The sequence below is a fragment of the Macaca fascicularis genome, chromosome 7 (genome assembly GCF_037993035.2).
Source record: "Macaca fascicularis isolate 582-1 chromosome 7, T2T-MFA8v1.1".
Lineage (NCBI taxonomy): Eukaryota > Metazoa > Chordata > Mammalia > Primates > Cercopithecidae > Macaca > Macaca fascicularis.
Genome location: NC_088381.1, coordinates 55,799,548 through 55,815,804, shown reverse-complemented (window position 1 = coordinate 55,815,804; position 16,257 = coordinate 55,799,548). Strand labels below are relative to the sequence as shown.

General features: G+C 42.8%; 1 protein-coding gene across 1 annotated transcript in view; it reads right to left on the bottom strand.

The window, feature by feature from the left end:
• IREB2 (iron responsive element binding protein 2) overlaps positions 1–15,233 on the bottom strand; it is a 64,117-nt gene extending 48,884 nt beyond the window's left edge. The window contains exons 1-2 of the mRNA XM_005560209.4: positions 15,093–15,233; positions 13,573–13,662 (exon numbers count right to left, since the gene is read on the bottom strand). Of these exons, the coding sequence (XP_005560266.1) occupies positions 13,573–13,662; positions 15,093–15,111 (109 nt within the window). The 5' untranslated portion in view covers positions 15,112–15,233. The remainder of the gene's footprint in view (positions 1–13,572; positions 13,663–15,092) is intronic.
• Positions 15,234–16,257: the final 1,024 nt, after the last annotated feature.

Genomic DNA, 16,257 nt, shown 5'->3' with positions numbered 1-16,257 from the left:
TGTTTCTCTGATCTGCTTATTTTCCCACACTCCACATCAATTAACTCTTATCTTCATCCACTCTCCTTAAAATTTAATCTCTATCTTCCACAGGACCTACCCCCAATTCTTACCCCACTGATAAACAGAAACTAACAGTTACCTCTCAACTTCCTCCTACTATACCCACAAGCCTCGCTGCCTCTGAATTCACCCTTTCACCAGTTAAGGGAGCTGCGGACTTCTTCCTCCTACTAAATGATAACTTCTCTATAGGAGTTTTGCATCCTATTTCCATTAACCATTTTAGGACCCAAGAGTCATCATTTCCTCTCTCCTTTTTTTGCAAACTGGTTTCCAATTCAGTTGGTTTCTTCCCATCAACATTTAAACAGCTCTTAGCCCCAACTGACAACAAAAGTACTGCTTTCTTCAAATTCTCTATATTTTCAGTGCCCACTTTTCTACCTTCCATTCACCTTAGCCCTAATCTATATGATTTCTATCCTTAAACACAAATGAAGCAGGTCTAGCTAAAGTCCCAACAGCCTTGTAGCAATATTCAACAGAGTTATTAATTACCTCCTTTTTGAAACACTCCTTCTACTGGATTCCACACCACCATCTTCCAGTTTTCTTTCTAACATACTGTTGGAAGGCAATTTTCCATGTCTCCCATCTCACATTTCTTCAAGACTTGTGAACAGAGGCAATGACTGCCTTTGTTCCAGACTACTTTTTCAGAGATGTCTATATAGTGAATAGTCTTCAAATACACCATAGCGTCTCGCTCTGGAGCAAAGAGCAGGCATGCTTACTACCCATTATAAAACACTTGGGTTTCCTAAGCCACAGTTCCTTTCCTGTAACACAACCCCTGTGTGTGCAGGTGTTACCTGGCCTTCTTCAACATTACCCTGTAGAAACTGGAGCTTGGGAAACCAACATAAATACTGGTAATAAGGATAATGTTTTGCTGTGAGTAAAATCCATTGTCTTGGATCCAGGAGTCAGGTGCCTCCTGCCAACACACAGGAAATTACGTCAGGTTAATTTGTTAACTTTCGAGGAAGGTAAAATTTTAGATCCTCTACAGTTCTTTTTCATTTTTTAAAAATAGAGATAGAGGTCTATGTTGCCCAGGCAGGTCTCTAACTCCTGGGCTCAAGAGATCCTCCCGCCTCAGCCTCCCAAAGTGCTGAGATTACAGGCGTGAGTCACCATGTCAAGCCTTTATAGTTCTTAACACTTCTAGGTAGCCCTATTTTCCTTTTTAACCTCTACTCCTTTATCTGATCTTTAAATGTAGGAGTTCCTCAGAGTTCATATTGAGACTCACTTTTTTTCTTACTCTACACTGTTTCTTCCAGGGAGTACAACTGCCCCTATGGCTTCAATTATCACTACATCTACACTAATAATTCCAAAATACTTTCTGTAGTCCAAGTCTGCCTTCTAAGCTCCAAAACCACATGCCCGATTCCTCCTGAACATGTTTACTTTAATACTGGTATGTTCCCAAATTCACTAGTACCTAAACTTGAACTCAGTGACTTCCCTTCTGCCCCTTCCCCTTATCATCACACCTCATCTTCCATTTCCTAGAGCAGTAAATAGCACCACCATCCTTCCAGATGTTTATGCCAAAACAATGAGGCATCTTCCTCAATGCCTCTCTCCCACATCTTTTTGTCTTCTATCAATATCACCATTAAATCTAGCCCAAACCACCACTACATCATCTCTCGCTTAGGTTCCTCAGGGGGTGCCTCCAACACCATACTGTGATTTTCAAAATGTGGTCCTAAACTGCTGATGCCTTAGCAGGACTCAAAGCAGGGGCACCAAACTGTACTACAGGTTGAGTATCCCTAATCCAAAAATCCAAAATCCAGCAGGTGTGGTGGCTTACTCCTGTAATCCCAGCACTTTGGGAGGTCGAGGTGAATGGATCACCTAAGGTCAGGAGTTTGAGACCAGCCTGACCAACATGGTGAAACCCTGTCAGGTGCAGTGGCTCACGCCTGTAGTTCCAGCTACTAGGGAGGCTGAGGCAGGAGAATCGCTCGAACCCCGGAGGCAGAGGCTGCAGTGAGCCAAGATTGTGCCATTGCACTCCAGCCTGGGAGACTAGAGTGAAACCCCATCTTAAAAGAAGAAAAAAGAAAAAAATCTAGAGTGCTCCAATGAGCATTTCCTCTGAGCGTCGGTGCTCAGAAAGTTTCAGATTTCAGATTTTCAGATTAGGGATACTCAACCTGTAGTACTTGTATTGTTTATTATCACACAAAATACCAGTTTCACTTAAAAATGTCCCTAAGAAGCAGAAAAACTTAATTTTACTAAATCTCAACTGCTGAGGTCAAGTCTTAATATTCTGTGTGACAAAAATGAAATATATTTATACAACATTTCTACTCAATACCAAAGTACATCAGTTGCCTGCAGAAAAACTCTTGTATGATTGAGTTGCAAGCTAAAATTAAGCCATTTTTTTTCAAAGAACAGTTTTTCACTTGAAGGAACTGACAAATTATGGTTACTCAAATGTGTATATTTGGCAAAAAGTTTCTCAAAAGTGAATGAAGGCTGAGCACGGTGGCTCACACCTGTAATCCCAGCACTTTGGGAGGCCGAGGTGAGTGGATCATCTGAGGTCAGAAGTTTGAGACCAGCCCAGCCAACACGGTAAAACCCCGTCACTACTAAAAATACAAAAAATTTGCCAGGCGTGGTGGGTAGGCACCTGTAATTGCAGCTACTCGGGAGGCTGAGGCAGGAGAATCACTTGAACCTAGGAGGTGGAGGTTGCAGTGAGCTGAGATTGTGCCACTGCACTCCAGCCTGGGCAACAGAGCAATATTTGAATGAAATAAGCTTCTACCAGTCTGCTCATTACATTGTTGGTCTTTGAGAAATAAGAGTTCATCAAGTTATGCAGAACTTCCAAATGTGGACACCATTACACTGTATATTAAAACACACACACACACACCCACACACATATACAAATACATACAAACATGTTAATATCACCACAGCCCTCTCAACATGGGAGCCGGAGTCCCTATATAGCTGTACGCTCTGAAGGCCTCCTGCCTGTGCCAGTACCTGGACTGAGGCACTCTCGTAAAGAAGGCCTGCTGCTCTGACAGCACGTGGACTCCATCTGTAAGCTGCCTCGAAGGTCACATATTGAGCCGTCACTCCTTCTGCAAGCTCCAACACGGCCTATGAGCTCTGAAGGGCTCTTGCCCCCTACCAGCATCTGTTTTCCCAACGCATGCCCACACCACTAGTTCCTGATCATTAGATCCCCTGCCTGCACTCCAGAGGGTGGCCTACTGCCTACCCAGCAACTCCAGACCAGCTCCAACCTGGCCAAAACCAATATACTTCTCTGTTATCTGTGAGCCAACCCACACCTATTCCAGTGAGTTCTGAACCTCTTCCAAGTTTGTCCTTCCTTGGGTATTCTCCCTTAATCCTACAGTACTATATACAATTTTTCTGTATTACAATTATTCTTATCATAGTTAATAATTATGTATATTAAGTTTCCTCTGTTTAACCTATTATGTGGTTTCTATCTCCTGACTAGACCCAAATTGCTACAACATAGTACTGTACTTTACGCATATTTTCCTTGTATGTCCCCATTACTAAATCGTGTGTTTTCTTTAGCACAGATACTATCTTAGCCATCTTTCATTTGCTAGAAATATACAAGTACTCAATAAATATTAGCTGAATGAATTAAATGGTATTGTTGAGAGACTCATGCAACAAGTAAAAAAAAATGGACTAGATTACATCTGCCTTTTCTAATTAGGAATTTCTAGAATTCTATGAATCCACAAAGCTAACCCTTTAAGGACAGGTAATTAAAAACACCACGGAGGAACCAGGATGCTGGTAATTTAAACTGGTTAAGTATAGTAATTCATGTTATCCCACTTCTGAAATAATCTGGTAACAATAAATATCCTTTGATCAGTTACTTAGTAGAAGATCCAATAGGTGGTTCAGGCTCTGAAAAAAAAAAAATGCTGAGGTCTGCTATTGTATATGGGAAGCATCTGATGAAAGGCAAACCAAGGCTCCCAAGACTGCAGATTCTACTATTCAAGGCTAAATAGCCGCTGCAAAGATTAGAAAATAAAGTGTATCTCTCAGTAGAGAGGTCACAAACTCTGTCTCATGTCTGCTGGCCTGCAGACATGTTTTGCTTGTTCTGCAGAGTTTTCACATTTTAAATTTAACTGCCAACATTTAAAAAACCACAGGTCTTTCAATCAGAACACTTTACAATACAACCTTATACTTCTGCTGGAACTTAGTAAGCACCTACTCTATATAGGACATGTGCCTTCCTGTTTGCCACACAATTCCCAGCAGAGCATTTCACTTGTTTATGTTGCCTCTCTGGTCCCTATAAGCATGAGCTTGCAATCCCTGCTGTAATAGGTTTTTACAAGCATAGGTTTTGGAATCAAGATTTTTGTTCATGCTTCTGTTCCACCACTTAGTAGGTAATGGTAATTAGTTGTGGGACCTTGGCCAAGTGTATAACAGAGCTTATAGAAGTGGATAAATACATACTCAACAAATACTTAAAATTTTTTTTTATTACTGACATTACTAAACTGGGAAATAGTATGGTATTGGAGAGAAAAGGTGTTGGTCTTGAAATCAGAAGATACGAGTTTAAGGCTAAGTTTCCTCACCTAGAAGATATGTTGTGACCTTAGGCACATTACTTAGATTTTTAACCTTATCTGTATTATCTGCACACGGCAGATTTAAAACTATCTTCCCTGCTTATCATGAAGCAGCAGAGTGAAGTAAAAGGGTGGTGTTATTGGTAAAAATGGAAAATTCCAAGTTCAAGCAGTAGTGAAGAAATTACCCATGAGGAATATCAGTACTCTAGTAAGCAGGCTTTAGATAACTAAATGTAACAGAGAAACCCATCAGCCTGAAGGAAGGGGGAAAGACTGAAGCCACAGGTTCTCTAAGCCTGCCAAAAGCCCCCAAAGAGATTGCATCTTTGGAGTCCAGACTGGGAAAGGGGGGCTAGAAGACCAGAGCAGGAACCAGCCAGCATAGCTACAGGGTAAAGCTAGCCCTGCTGAAGGCTAGGGGCCTGGAGAAAAGATTAGGAAGCCCTTCTAAAAAGCCCTGTAATCACATCAGGCCTGGCAACAGGACTCACCCATGCCCATGTCTGACTAGAAGCAAAGAAGTGTTTCTGTCTCTAACCAGAACCAGGCAGGATAGAGATGATTTCCAATAAAGAAAGTCTGACCTCCATGGAACAAGACCTTGTCTCTTCAAATAAATAAACAAACTCTGACCTTTTTTCCCCCTCTTTTTAAACAAATTGCCACTGGGTCCAGCACGGTGGCTCATGGCTGTAATCCCAGCACTTTGGGAAGACAAGGCTGGCAGATCACTTGAGCCAGGAGCTCGAGACCAGCCTGGCCAACATGGTGAAACCGCATCTTTACTAAAAATATAGAAATCAGTCGAGCGTGGTGGTGTGCACCTGTAATCCCAGCTACTCGGGTGGCAGAGACACAAGAGTTACTTCAACTCGGAAGGCAGAGGTCACAGGGAGCCAAGATCATGCCACTGCACTCCAGCTGGGATGACAGAGCAAGACTGTCTCAAATAAACACATACTTACATACATACATACGTTGCCATTGACAAGAGTCTGAGGAAGCAGAAAACAAAACAGATCCCTGCATAAGATTTTGTTTTTTCACCTGTACTGGCAGGTCCTCAGAATGCCTATACCACAGCCCTCTTTCTAAAAAGTTCCCTCTACACCAATTGCTGGTGGGCTCTGGGTAGTCTTGCCACCCTGTCATGAATGGCTGGGACCTGGAGCCAGCCTTCCAACAGACAACCAATCTAGAGTCTGGCCAGTGGCATAGGGAATAGCCAAGCACAAATGCCACATCTAATAGGCTGCCTCAGTCTCGTTCTGTGATACCTTGAACTTGACTTAGGGAGAAGGCAGAAAACAGATGGAAACAAAGAGGAACCAAGAGAAAAAGAAAAGCAGAATAATGAGCTGGGCACGGTGGCTCACACCTGTAATCCTAGCACTCTGGGAGGCCAAGGCAGGAAGACTGCTTGAGGTCAGGAGTTCAGGAGACTCCCATCTCTATAAAAGATTAAAAAAAATTAGGCCGGGAGTGGTGGCTCACGCTTGTAATCCCAGCACTTTGGGAGGCTGAGGCAGGAGGATCACCTGAGGTCAGGAGTTTGAGACCAGCCTAGCCAACATGGCGAAACCCCATCTCTACTAAATATACAAAATCAGCCAGGTGTGGTGGCACACACCTGTAATCCCAGCTACTCAGGAGGCTGAGGCAGGAGAATCACTCGAACCTGGGAGGCAGATGTTGCAGTGAGCCGAGATCTCCCCACTGCACTCCAGCCTGGGTGACTGAGCGAGACTCCATCTCAAAAAAAAAAAAAAAAAAAAAAAAAAAGGAAAAGAAAAAGAAAGGAAAGCAGAAATAGGGAAAATCAGCTTAGTCAGAATCATGGGCTATACACAAGCCTACTGAAGGGAACAAAAAGTCTAATCTGACCACACAATCAGATCCCCTCAATTTTCGTATTTCCTTCAAATCTTCACAATAAACTCCCCAATTTAATGTAGAAGAAAAAACATTTTTTTCTTCACTTCATTCACCGACAGAAATTGAGCCAACAAGAAAAATAATATCTACTATTGATCAAGGTTCAGAAACACATATTCTTTTCATTCACTACTGGTAAGCATGTAAACTGGCATTATTTGCTAACATAATACAACAGATGTCCTTCGTGGTGCCTATCAAACTGCTACCATTCTCAGTGGCCTGTGGCCTCCTTGGTTACAGCAGCGAAGCAAAAGCCAATCCCCTGGCAGGCTGATGACCAAAAGTCTTGTGAGAAAGGAGACACTGGGGCGATTAGATTCACCTATCAGAAAGGTGTAATCAGGACACAGAGAGACTGAACCGGAAAGGTGTTAAGAGGTAAGCTAGGGTCTGAGGTTGCCATTTGAGGCCATGTACAAAGTGAGTGGGCAGAGGGGGATTGTCTATAGTGAAGTGGAGGAAGTAGAAGAGTGGAACAGGGTAGAAATCTGAAGCTCCTCAGAGAAAATAATAAAGAACTTTCTTAATTCTGGGCCACCACCATTTTCTTGAGAGACAGCCACATTTCATTGGCCTGGAGAGTGCTGTGCTGTATCATTACAATAAATCCTTCTTCACTCGAGCTAGTGTCTGTTCCTTGGAACCAAAAGGGCCTAATCTAGAATAGAAATTGACAATAAAAGCAAAGTTGAAATGTGGAGGGCTGATAAATATACGGCTGAACATGGACCAGTAGGATAATGTCAGGTAAAGGTAATCCTTGGAAAGTTATGTACTATGTGTACAAATTACAAGCAAACTATTTCATTGCTTTCCCAACCCAGTCTTTCAAGAGTCCGCATAAAAGATGACCAGATTTGTGTCTCTACCAGCAAGATAACCGGACCAGCAATAGACTCCTGACAAGTGCAGTCAAAATAGGTTAAAACAACAGGTAAGCCAGATACAACAGATCACACCTGTAATCCCAGCACTTTCGGAAGCTGAGGCAGGAGGATTGCTTGAGGCCAGGATTCAAGACCAGCCTAGGCAACGTAGGGAGACCCTGTCTCTACAAAACATTTAAAATTTAGCCAGGCATGGTGGCATGTGCCTGTAGTACCAACCACTTGGGAGACTAAGGCAGGAGGATCACTTGAGCCCAGGAGGTCCAGGCTGCAGTGGGCCATGATTGAACCACTACACTCGTCTGGACAACAGAGCAAGACCCTGAGGAAAAAAACAAAACAAGTACAAGAGTCACCTAGAGGTACAGTCTTAACCGGTTGGAAATCCAGCCATAACATACAAGAATGGTCAGCAGTGGCTATATTGGGCATTATACAAAAATGAGTAAGTAAAGTAAGCTGTAGAGATGGAAGACTGGATATTCAAAAAGAAACAGAAAATAAGGAAACCAGGCAGCCTTCAAGTGACAAACAGAACACTGCCTCTGGCTTAGAAATTCTGGTTCCCTGAAACTTGACTATGCTTTCTTCCTTTGTCTTTGGATGTCTGGAAACTGCAACCTATTTTTTACTTGAGTGAGTTTTTGTTCCTTACAGTCCAAGGTAAAAACTGGAACCAGACCGGGCGCAGTGGCTCATGCCCGTAATCTTAACACTTTAGGAGGCCAAGGTAGGTGGATCACCTGAGGCCAGGAGTTCCGAGACCAGCCTGGCCAGCATGTCGAAACTCCGTCTCTACCAAAAATACCAAAAAAGAAGGGTGTGATGGCATCGGCCTGTAATCCCAGCTACTCCAGAGGCTGGAGAAGAAGAATCACTTGAACCCAGAAGGTGGAGGATGCAATGAAATGAGATTGTGCCACTGCACTCCAGCCTGGGCAACAGAGCAAGACTCTGTCTCAAAAAATAAAAAGTAAAAGACTGGAATCAACAGAAAATAGTAAAAGTATAAAAATAAAAGTGTGTGATGGGGTGGAGGGAATAACATACTTTCAACCCAACAATTCTATATAATGACAAGTTTGCACAAAAATGTAAGTATTAGCACATGCAAAACTTTATAGAGAAAAGTTACTATCAGCTTCAATATTCAAAGGTCTGTTAACTAAACCATAATGCACTCATACAGGCAATATCGTGCAGCTATTAGAAGCTGTAGAGAAGTACAGGTATCCCTTTCTACCTGAACTCATGCTCCGTGACCGAGAAATCAAATAGATTCAGATGGCAAGGGATACCTGTATTCAATGACATGGAAAGATGTTCATGATATATTAAGTGAAAAAAAGGGTTACAACATATACTCTATTTTTATTAAAAGTAGCATATTTACATATACTTTTGTATACACATAAAAATGAGACTTTCTGTACCATCTGCAATGTTCTTGTCTTTCTGTGATTCTTCTAAATGATAAAAACTCTCCTAAATAAATACAGGATTTTCTTTCAAAGGCTGCAAGGTAGGATTTGGACACTAAGTCCCAGCTCTACTGGAGGACTAAGCAGTACTGTGGTTAAAAAAGCAAGCAGACAGAAAGGACAAAAGAAAGAGTGAATGAGATGACCTGAGATAAAGAGGGGTGCCTGGGGGCTTTACACCACCAGAGGCCCTGTTGCCCAGTAACAGGTACTATCTTAAAACTACCTTTCACTCCAGCTAGGCCAGTCTCTCTACTGTCTTCCCCTTCATTCGAGATAGTCATTCATGTTTCCACTATGCTGTTCATTCTAATTATCTGGTGTTGACTGTCCTCCATCATACATGGAGACAACACTGATTTTTCCTCTCCCTAAAAATAGCAATAGTTTCAAATTCAGAGATCTACTTAAGAGAGTCACCCAAATCAGCTACTCGAGAGGGTGAGGTGGGAGGATCTCTTGAGCTCAGGAGTTTGCGGCTCCAGTGAGCTATCATCATGTCACAGCACTCCAGCCAGGGTGACAGTGAGACCCTATCTTTATAATTTCTTTTTTAAGAGTTACTCAAAATCTACATTTTGAGACTACCTAGATTTTGACATGTTTCTAGTCAGCGCATTGGAGTGCCAGATAGCCAGCTCCAGAATATTAAAGAGATTCCCCACAACCGGCTAAGTGCAGTGGTTCACGCCTGTAATCCCAGCACTTTGGGAGGCCAAAACAGGAGGGCTGCTTGAGGTCAGGAGTTTGAGACCAGCCTTGTCAATATAGCAAAACTCCATCTCTACTAAAAATAAAAAATTAGCCGGATGTGGTGGCACACACCTGTAGTCCCAGCTACTTGGGAGGCTGAGGCACGAGAATCACTTGAACCCTGGAGATGGCGGTGGCAGTGAACCAAGATCGTGCCACTGCACTCCAGCTTAGGTAACAGAGCGAGCCTCCCTCTGTCTCAAAAAAAAAAAAAAGATTCTGCACAAGCAAAATGATATAAGATCAAAATGTAATCAATGTCTCAGATGTGCCCACTTCCATAGAGGTACCTTGAGTATAAATTTGGGAAGCAAAAGGATAAAATAGCAGTAAAAAAGCAGAAATCAAATAATCTGTGTTGAACTCTACCTAAAGTCAGAATAAGAGAAGGCATCAGGTTGGTAACGCAGATAGACTAGGCTGGTTCACTTACCACTCACTCCCAACCACTTCTCCCTTTCCTTTCTCTATTGTAAAAGCTGTAAAGGTAAAATACAGTACCCCATCTTATCTATGGCTTTCTGTGGTTTCAGTTACCTGCAGAACAGCACGATAAGATATTTTGAAAGCGAAAGACTATATTCACATAACTTTTATTATAGTACGTTGTCATAAATGTTCTATTACCAGCTATTGTTAATCTCTACTGTTCCTAATTTATAAATTAAGTTATATCACAGATATGTACGTATAGGAAAAATATATATACCAAACAGTATATACACAGTTTGGTACTATCTATAGTTTCAGGTGTCTACTGAGTGTCTTGGAACATATCCCCCATGGATAATAGAAGACCATGATTATTCCATCTTTCAGCCTTCTTGAAGCTAAGAGTGGCCACTGACACTTTGGCCAAAGAGGCAAAAGCCCCTGGAGAGGGTTTTTCTTCTTGTTTTGTTCCTCCAGCTGCTTGGAACACAGACATAATGCCTGGAGATGCAACCAAAAGAATAAAAACAAAACGGGAAGAAAGGACGAGCCCAGATCCTTGCTGAGATTGGTGCTGCACAGCCCCATTCTGCCCATCTCCACACTTCGTTACGTTAGAAAAATAAACTCCTATTTCTTAAAGTCATTGGACAGCAAGTTTTCAGTTCCTTGCAGCTGTAGGCATCCCTAATACGGTTAGCATGGAGCTCAGAACAATGTTTCTCAACTGTCTTTACTCTGCAACATTTATGAGGGATAGAATCCATTCCCTTCATTAATTGTTACTCATTACAACAGTCATTCTCAACCTAGCAGGCATCAAAATGTGGAATGGAGGCAGAGAAGACTGGCTCTGAACCTTGGTGACTACCAAAGCAATATCTTTTTGTAGGGATATGTCTAGGAGGCAATTCAATCTGTTCCTTTCAAAAATGCAGTAAGAATTTTTTGTTCTAAGGCTGAACAACCAAATACTTCCTAAGTTCCTTTCTTTCAAAGTCAATTCTTCAAATTTTACTCCTTATTAGGAAATTACTTAATTATTACTTAATAACCTCTCATAATAATCACTCTATTGAAAAACCAGGAGGGGTTGGGCGCAGTGGCTCACTCCTATAATCCCAGTACTTTAGGAGGCTGAGGTGGGTGGATCACTTGAGGTCAGGAGTTCGAGACCAGCCTGACCTACATGGTAAAACCCCCGTCTCTACAACTATCTGGGTGTGGTGATGTACGCCTATAGTCCCAGCTACTTGGGAGGCTGAGGCAGGAGAATTGCTTGCACTCAGGAGGCAGAGGCTGCAGTGAGCTGAGATCACACCATTGCACTCCAGCCTAGGTGACAGACCAAGATCCTGTCTCAAAAAAATAAATAAAATAAAATAAAATAAAATAAAAACCAGGGTATTGACCCCACATAAATAAAAACCAACTTTCTGTTTTGAAAGTATTTATATTCACAGGTATTCTATTATTGCATTTATCATGGTTATAAAAACTGGTAATTCTGGAATTATGTTAAGTACACATGTACTCTGTACCGTTACGTACAAATTCCCATGACAGCTTATTTCCCAGAGAAAATTTAACTTTCAGATTATCAATCATTCCCTTTCAATGCATTTTACAGTTGTTTTTGATAGTTTCCTACTGATTCCTTAAATTTGAGAAATATAGGTCATCTTCAAGTAAGCACATTTCTACAGATTATACACAGAATTTATACTCAATTTTCAAAACATCATATGTGCTCCTTTAATTTATTAAACTATGAAATCTGGGTTAAAAGACTTCCAAGCCAGGATCACTAGATTTTGGAGAAGTAAAAGGGAAATAAAATGACTGTTCTTGTAAACAATCAATCTAGCTGTTTTCTTTTCAAAATTAATGCAAACTCATCATCAGTAAAGGGATAAAATTAATGTGAAAGACATACATCATTAAGAAAATGATCAACCTCCTTTAACAAACATATCAACACAAATCACTGCAGCTACACATGCAAGGTAAAGGATATTGCTCTCATTTTGGCAAACTGTTTATTTTTAAATGACAACCTAATTCTAAAATGGGGATTCTCTAAGATACCCCAAAATAGCTGTATTTCACAATACACAAAACCTATTACACAGAGCAGTCAAGAATATTTAAATTCCTCAAACTCTACAGAAAAATCAAAAGAACAATCTTCTTAATTAAATAATGCAAGAAAAAAAAGGTTAAAGCTCCTTCCAAAACTGACTGCAACAGATGTGGCATTCAATTTACCTTTTCATGTCACTGTCATGAAAAGCTCACAAAGAATAATCAGTCTTCTAAACAGGTCTCTTTATTGGCCTAATTGAGAAAGTTACTCAACTGTCAGTAAAGCCAAAACTTCCATCCAATGCTCTATAGGTCACCCACATTCACTCTTCTGAGACCACAGAGAAAGGTTTGACCTTGATAAGGTGAATGAGAATGCCTGCCAAAACTGTAGGTGTGGAGGTTGGGGCAAATCACGCCCAATACTTCAGAACAACTCAAATCAATGGGTACTGTTGGTGATTCCTATTCAACAGACAGCAGAAAGAACAGATGTGGGCATTGTTCATTTGACAAAGTAAAATAGGCCAGGCATAGTGGCTCATGCCTGTAATCCCAATACTTTGGGAGACTGAGGCAGACGGAACACTTGAGATCTGAGACTAGCCTGGGCAACACAGCAAGACTCTATCACTACAAAAAATATAAAAATTAGCCAAGTGTGTTGGCACGCACCTGTAGGCCTTGTTACTTGGGAGGCTGAGGCAGGATTGCTTTAGCCCAGGAGTTCAAGGCTGTATGAGCTATTATCATGACGTTGTGCTCCAGCCTGGGCAACAGAGCAAGAATCTGCCTCAAAAAAAAAAAAAAAAAAAAAAAAAACAAGAAAAGAGAAAGTAAAATATACATTTAATTGGTGTAGAATATAATCAGTCAGTCAGGTTCTTCTAAAAATCATATTAGGCCAGGCGCAGTAGCTTACATGTATAATCCCAAAACTTAGGGAGGCAGAGGCGGGAGGATTATTTGAGCCCAGGGGTTCAAGACTAGCCTGGGCAACATAGCAAGACCCCCGTCTTCACAAAAACTTGAAAACTGCATTATTGGTTTCTTTGAGGAAAAAAAATAGTCCTTAATTAACTTAGATTTTTAAGTGAGAAGTTAAGGTATGGGCCCACATCTCCCCTGAACAAAAGTTGTCTCAAGAGGAGTATTTAAAATGGTATAGGTATGTGTAGGTGTACCTGTTACAATACGGTGGAAATACATTTAAAATTTCTTCAGCTCAGCTTGACAAATGCATTTTCATCATTAGAGACTAAACAAACCCAAGAAAATGTAAAGCAACATTACCATACTTGGTGCCTCCAAGTTTAGATACATCAAAGAACTTCTTATGTGAACTGTCATTTAATGTTTCAATAAGGTACTCAAAGGCGTATCCTGAAAAAAAATATATATTTTCATTAAACGCAGCAACAAAATATCTTATTCAAGTGAAAATACCTGGAAACTAGCTTTATCCAATAGAATTTTCTGCAATGGTAGAAATATTCTATGTTTGAGCTGTCCAGTAAAGTAGTCAGTAGCAACGTGTGGCTATTGAGCACCTGAAATGTGGCTACGGTGCCCAAGGAACTGAATTTTTAATTTATTTAATTTTGATTAAAGTCACACAGGGCTAGTATCCGCCACACTGGACAGCACAGCTCTAAACCATAATTTGTCAAGTAAAAACTAGTAAGATTATTCACTCCTGAAATGTAACGAAGAAAACCTGGAAAGGGACAATAAGAATGATTTAAATAATCCACGGGGACGTTTTGGAAAGACATGTCTTGAAAACTGCAGAGACAGGAATTTGTGAATTCCACAATTAACATTAGAGGGGCTGATTAAAAATAAAAACCAAAAGACGGATTTTTAGAGCATTCAATAAACCAAAACAAAAAAACTTCTCAATTAAGTCCTTACCAGAGCATAGTACTGAAAAGTAACAGAATATCTAGGAAATTAGCATATTCTCCCCGAAAGAGACAAGTCCTTCTGGTTTTGCACGAATTGAAGCTGAACTACAAAGTCAAAGATCCAGAGGTCTCATTTGAATGTGCCTCAGCTCCCAACATTCTAGGGGGCAGTGGCGGGGAGGCAGCCTTGAGGTTGAAAAGAACCTTCAGATCTTTTGTGCAGACTCATAGCGGTGGGTGGGCAGGACCCTCAACATTGTTAAGGCTTTCATCCAAAAGGAGAAAACATAAGCACAGCCCATTTTCAGAACAAATAGTCTTTTTTTCTTTTCTTTTCTTTTTTGTAGAGGGAGGTGGACGGGGGAGGAGACAGCGTTGCAATAAATGGTCGGAGAACTGACTGACCAATGTTCAACCTTGACTGCCCCTGACTCGGTTTCCAGAGGCATAGAGAGACTGAGGGGCCTGAGGCTGGACCGTGGAATCAACATCTAGCTGCGTGAAACCCGAACACGGAGACGCAGGCCCCCGCCCTCATCGCTCGCCAACGAGGGGGCGGGCAGGGGAAGATGGTGGGCCTCTCCCTGCCCCTGGCGTTGCTGACGGGGGCCAGGAAGTCGCTGGCAGCAGGCAGCGGCCACCGAAGAGAGAGTGGTGCTGGTCAAGGCCAGCGGTGGGGCGGCCGGCCCTGCGGGGGTCGCGCAAGAGGGTGAGGACCCAGAGCCCCAGCTTCCGCGGCCAAGGCTCACAGGGCGGCCCAGCAGGCAGGCCCTGAGGGGAGCACAACCCGAGCCCCGAGGGCCTGGGCGCCTGCCGAGCGACTCCAGGCGAGAAAAGCAAGGAATTCGGCGCCTAGACAGCGCGCGTTTCCAACTGCCAGACCCAGCTCGGAGGCCCGAAACTGACCTGCTTTTGGGGCGTCCATCGCCGGAGACCATATTATCCCTGCGGGGAGGGGGCCAGCGGGGGAAGAAGGGGGAGGCCGGGCAGGGAAGAGGGGGAGGAAGACAGGCGGACTGGCAAGGGAGGAAAGAAGGAAGCAGGCTCGCGCAAATATCGCGAGAGCCGCAGAGCCAGCCCCGGGTCTGCGCTCGCGGGATTTGTCGCCTAACTCCCGCGAGATCGTCGGACAGGAAAACAAAGAAAGAGAAGGGGCGGAGCTCACCAGAAAGCGATTTCTCGCGCCGTTGCCCCTGTTCTCGCGAGCGGGGGCGGAGCGCTAGGGAGGTTCCGTTGGTGGCATTGGCGTGGCTAGTTTGGCCTTGGCAGCGATCCGTTACTTAGTTGTGGCCTTAAGTTTTCTGTTGGGGTCATGAGTTCGAGCGGTGTGTGCGTTCCCACGAGGTGTCTGTTGGAGTCAGGGTCGGAATCGGAACTGTTAGGAGAAAGAGCTCAAGGAGAACTGCTTTCACCTAACTATAAAGCCTTGCATTAACTTGTCAGACATGGGCGACCCACACGCATGTTTTCAAGTGGGGGCGGCCATACTGATCGGGCGCGTGGGAGGTGCTCAACTGTTGAATGAATGAATTTTTTCTTACACTCCCATAGCTTCCGTCTCTACCGACTTCTTCCCAGTGGCAGTTAACATGCTTAAGCCTCTCCATCCCTCCGCCTCAGCTCCTTCAGTCCCTATGTTCTCCACCTACCAAGCATTATCTTCTGTGGACAGCAACTTTTTTTTTTTTTTACCAGGAAGAGTTGCTCATACTCGCTCTCCCCCACTCACTTCTTATCCTCTTCCAGTCTGGCTTCCACTGCCAGAAATGCCTTTAGCCAAGGTCAGCCATAACTCCGCTTTCTAATCTCACATATCTCAATCTTGACTGGTTTTCTCCCATTGTTGAAAAATACTCTTCCATCAGCTTCTGTGACCTCAGACTCTACTTTCTTTTCTTCTCCTAAGGGTGCTTGATCTCAGGCTCCTCTGCAGGCCTCTTCCTCTGCCCAGCTTTTAAATGTACTGGGCACTTGATTGGCACAGTAGCTCGTGCCTGTAAATCCAGCACTTTAGGAAGCCAAAGTGGGAGGATGGCTTGAGCTGAAAAGTTCAAGACCAAACAGAGCAACA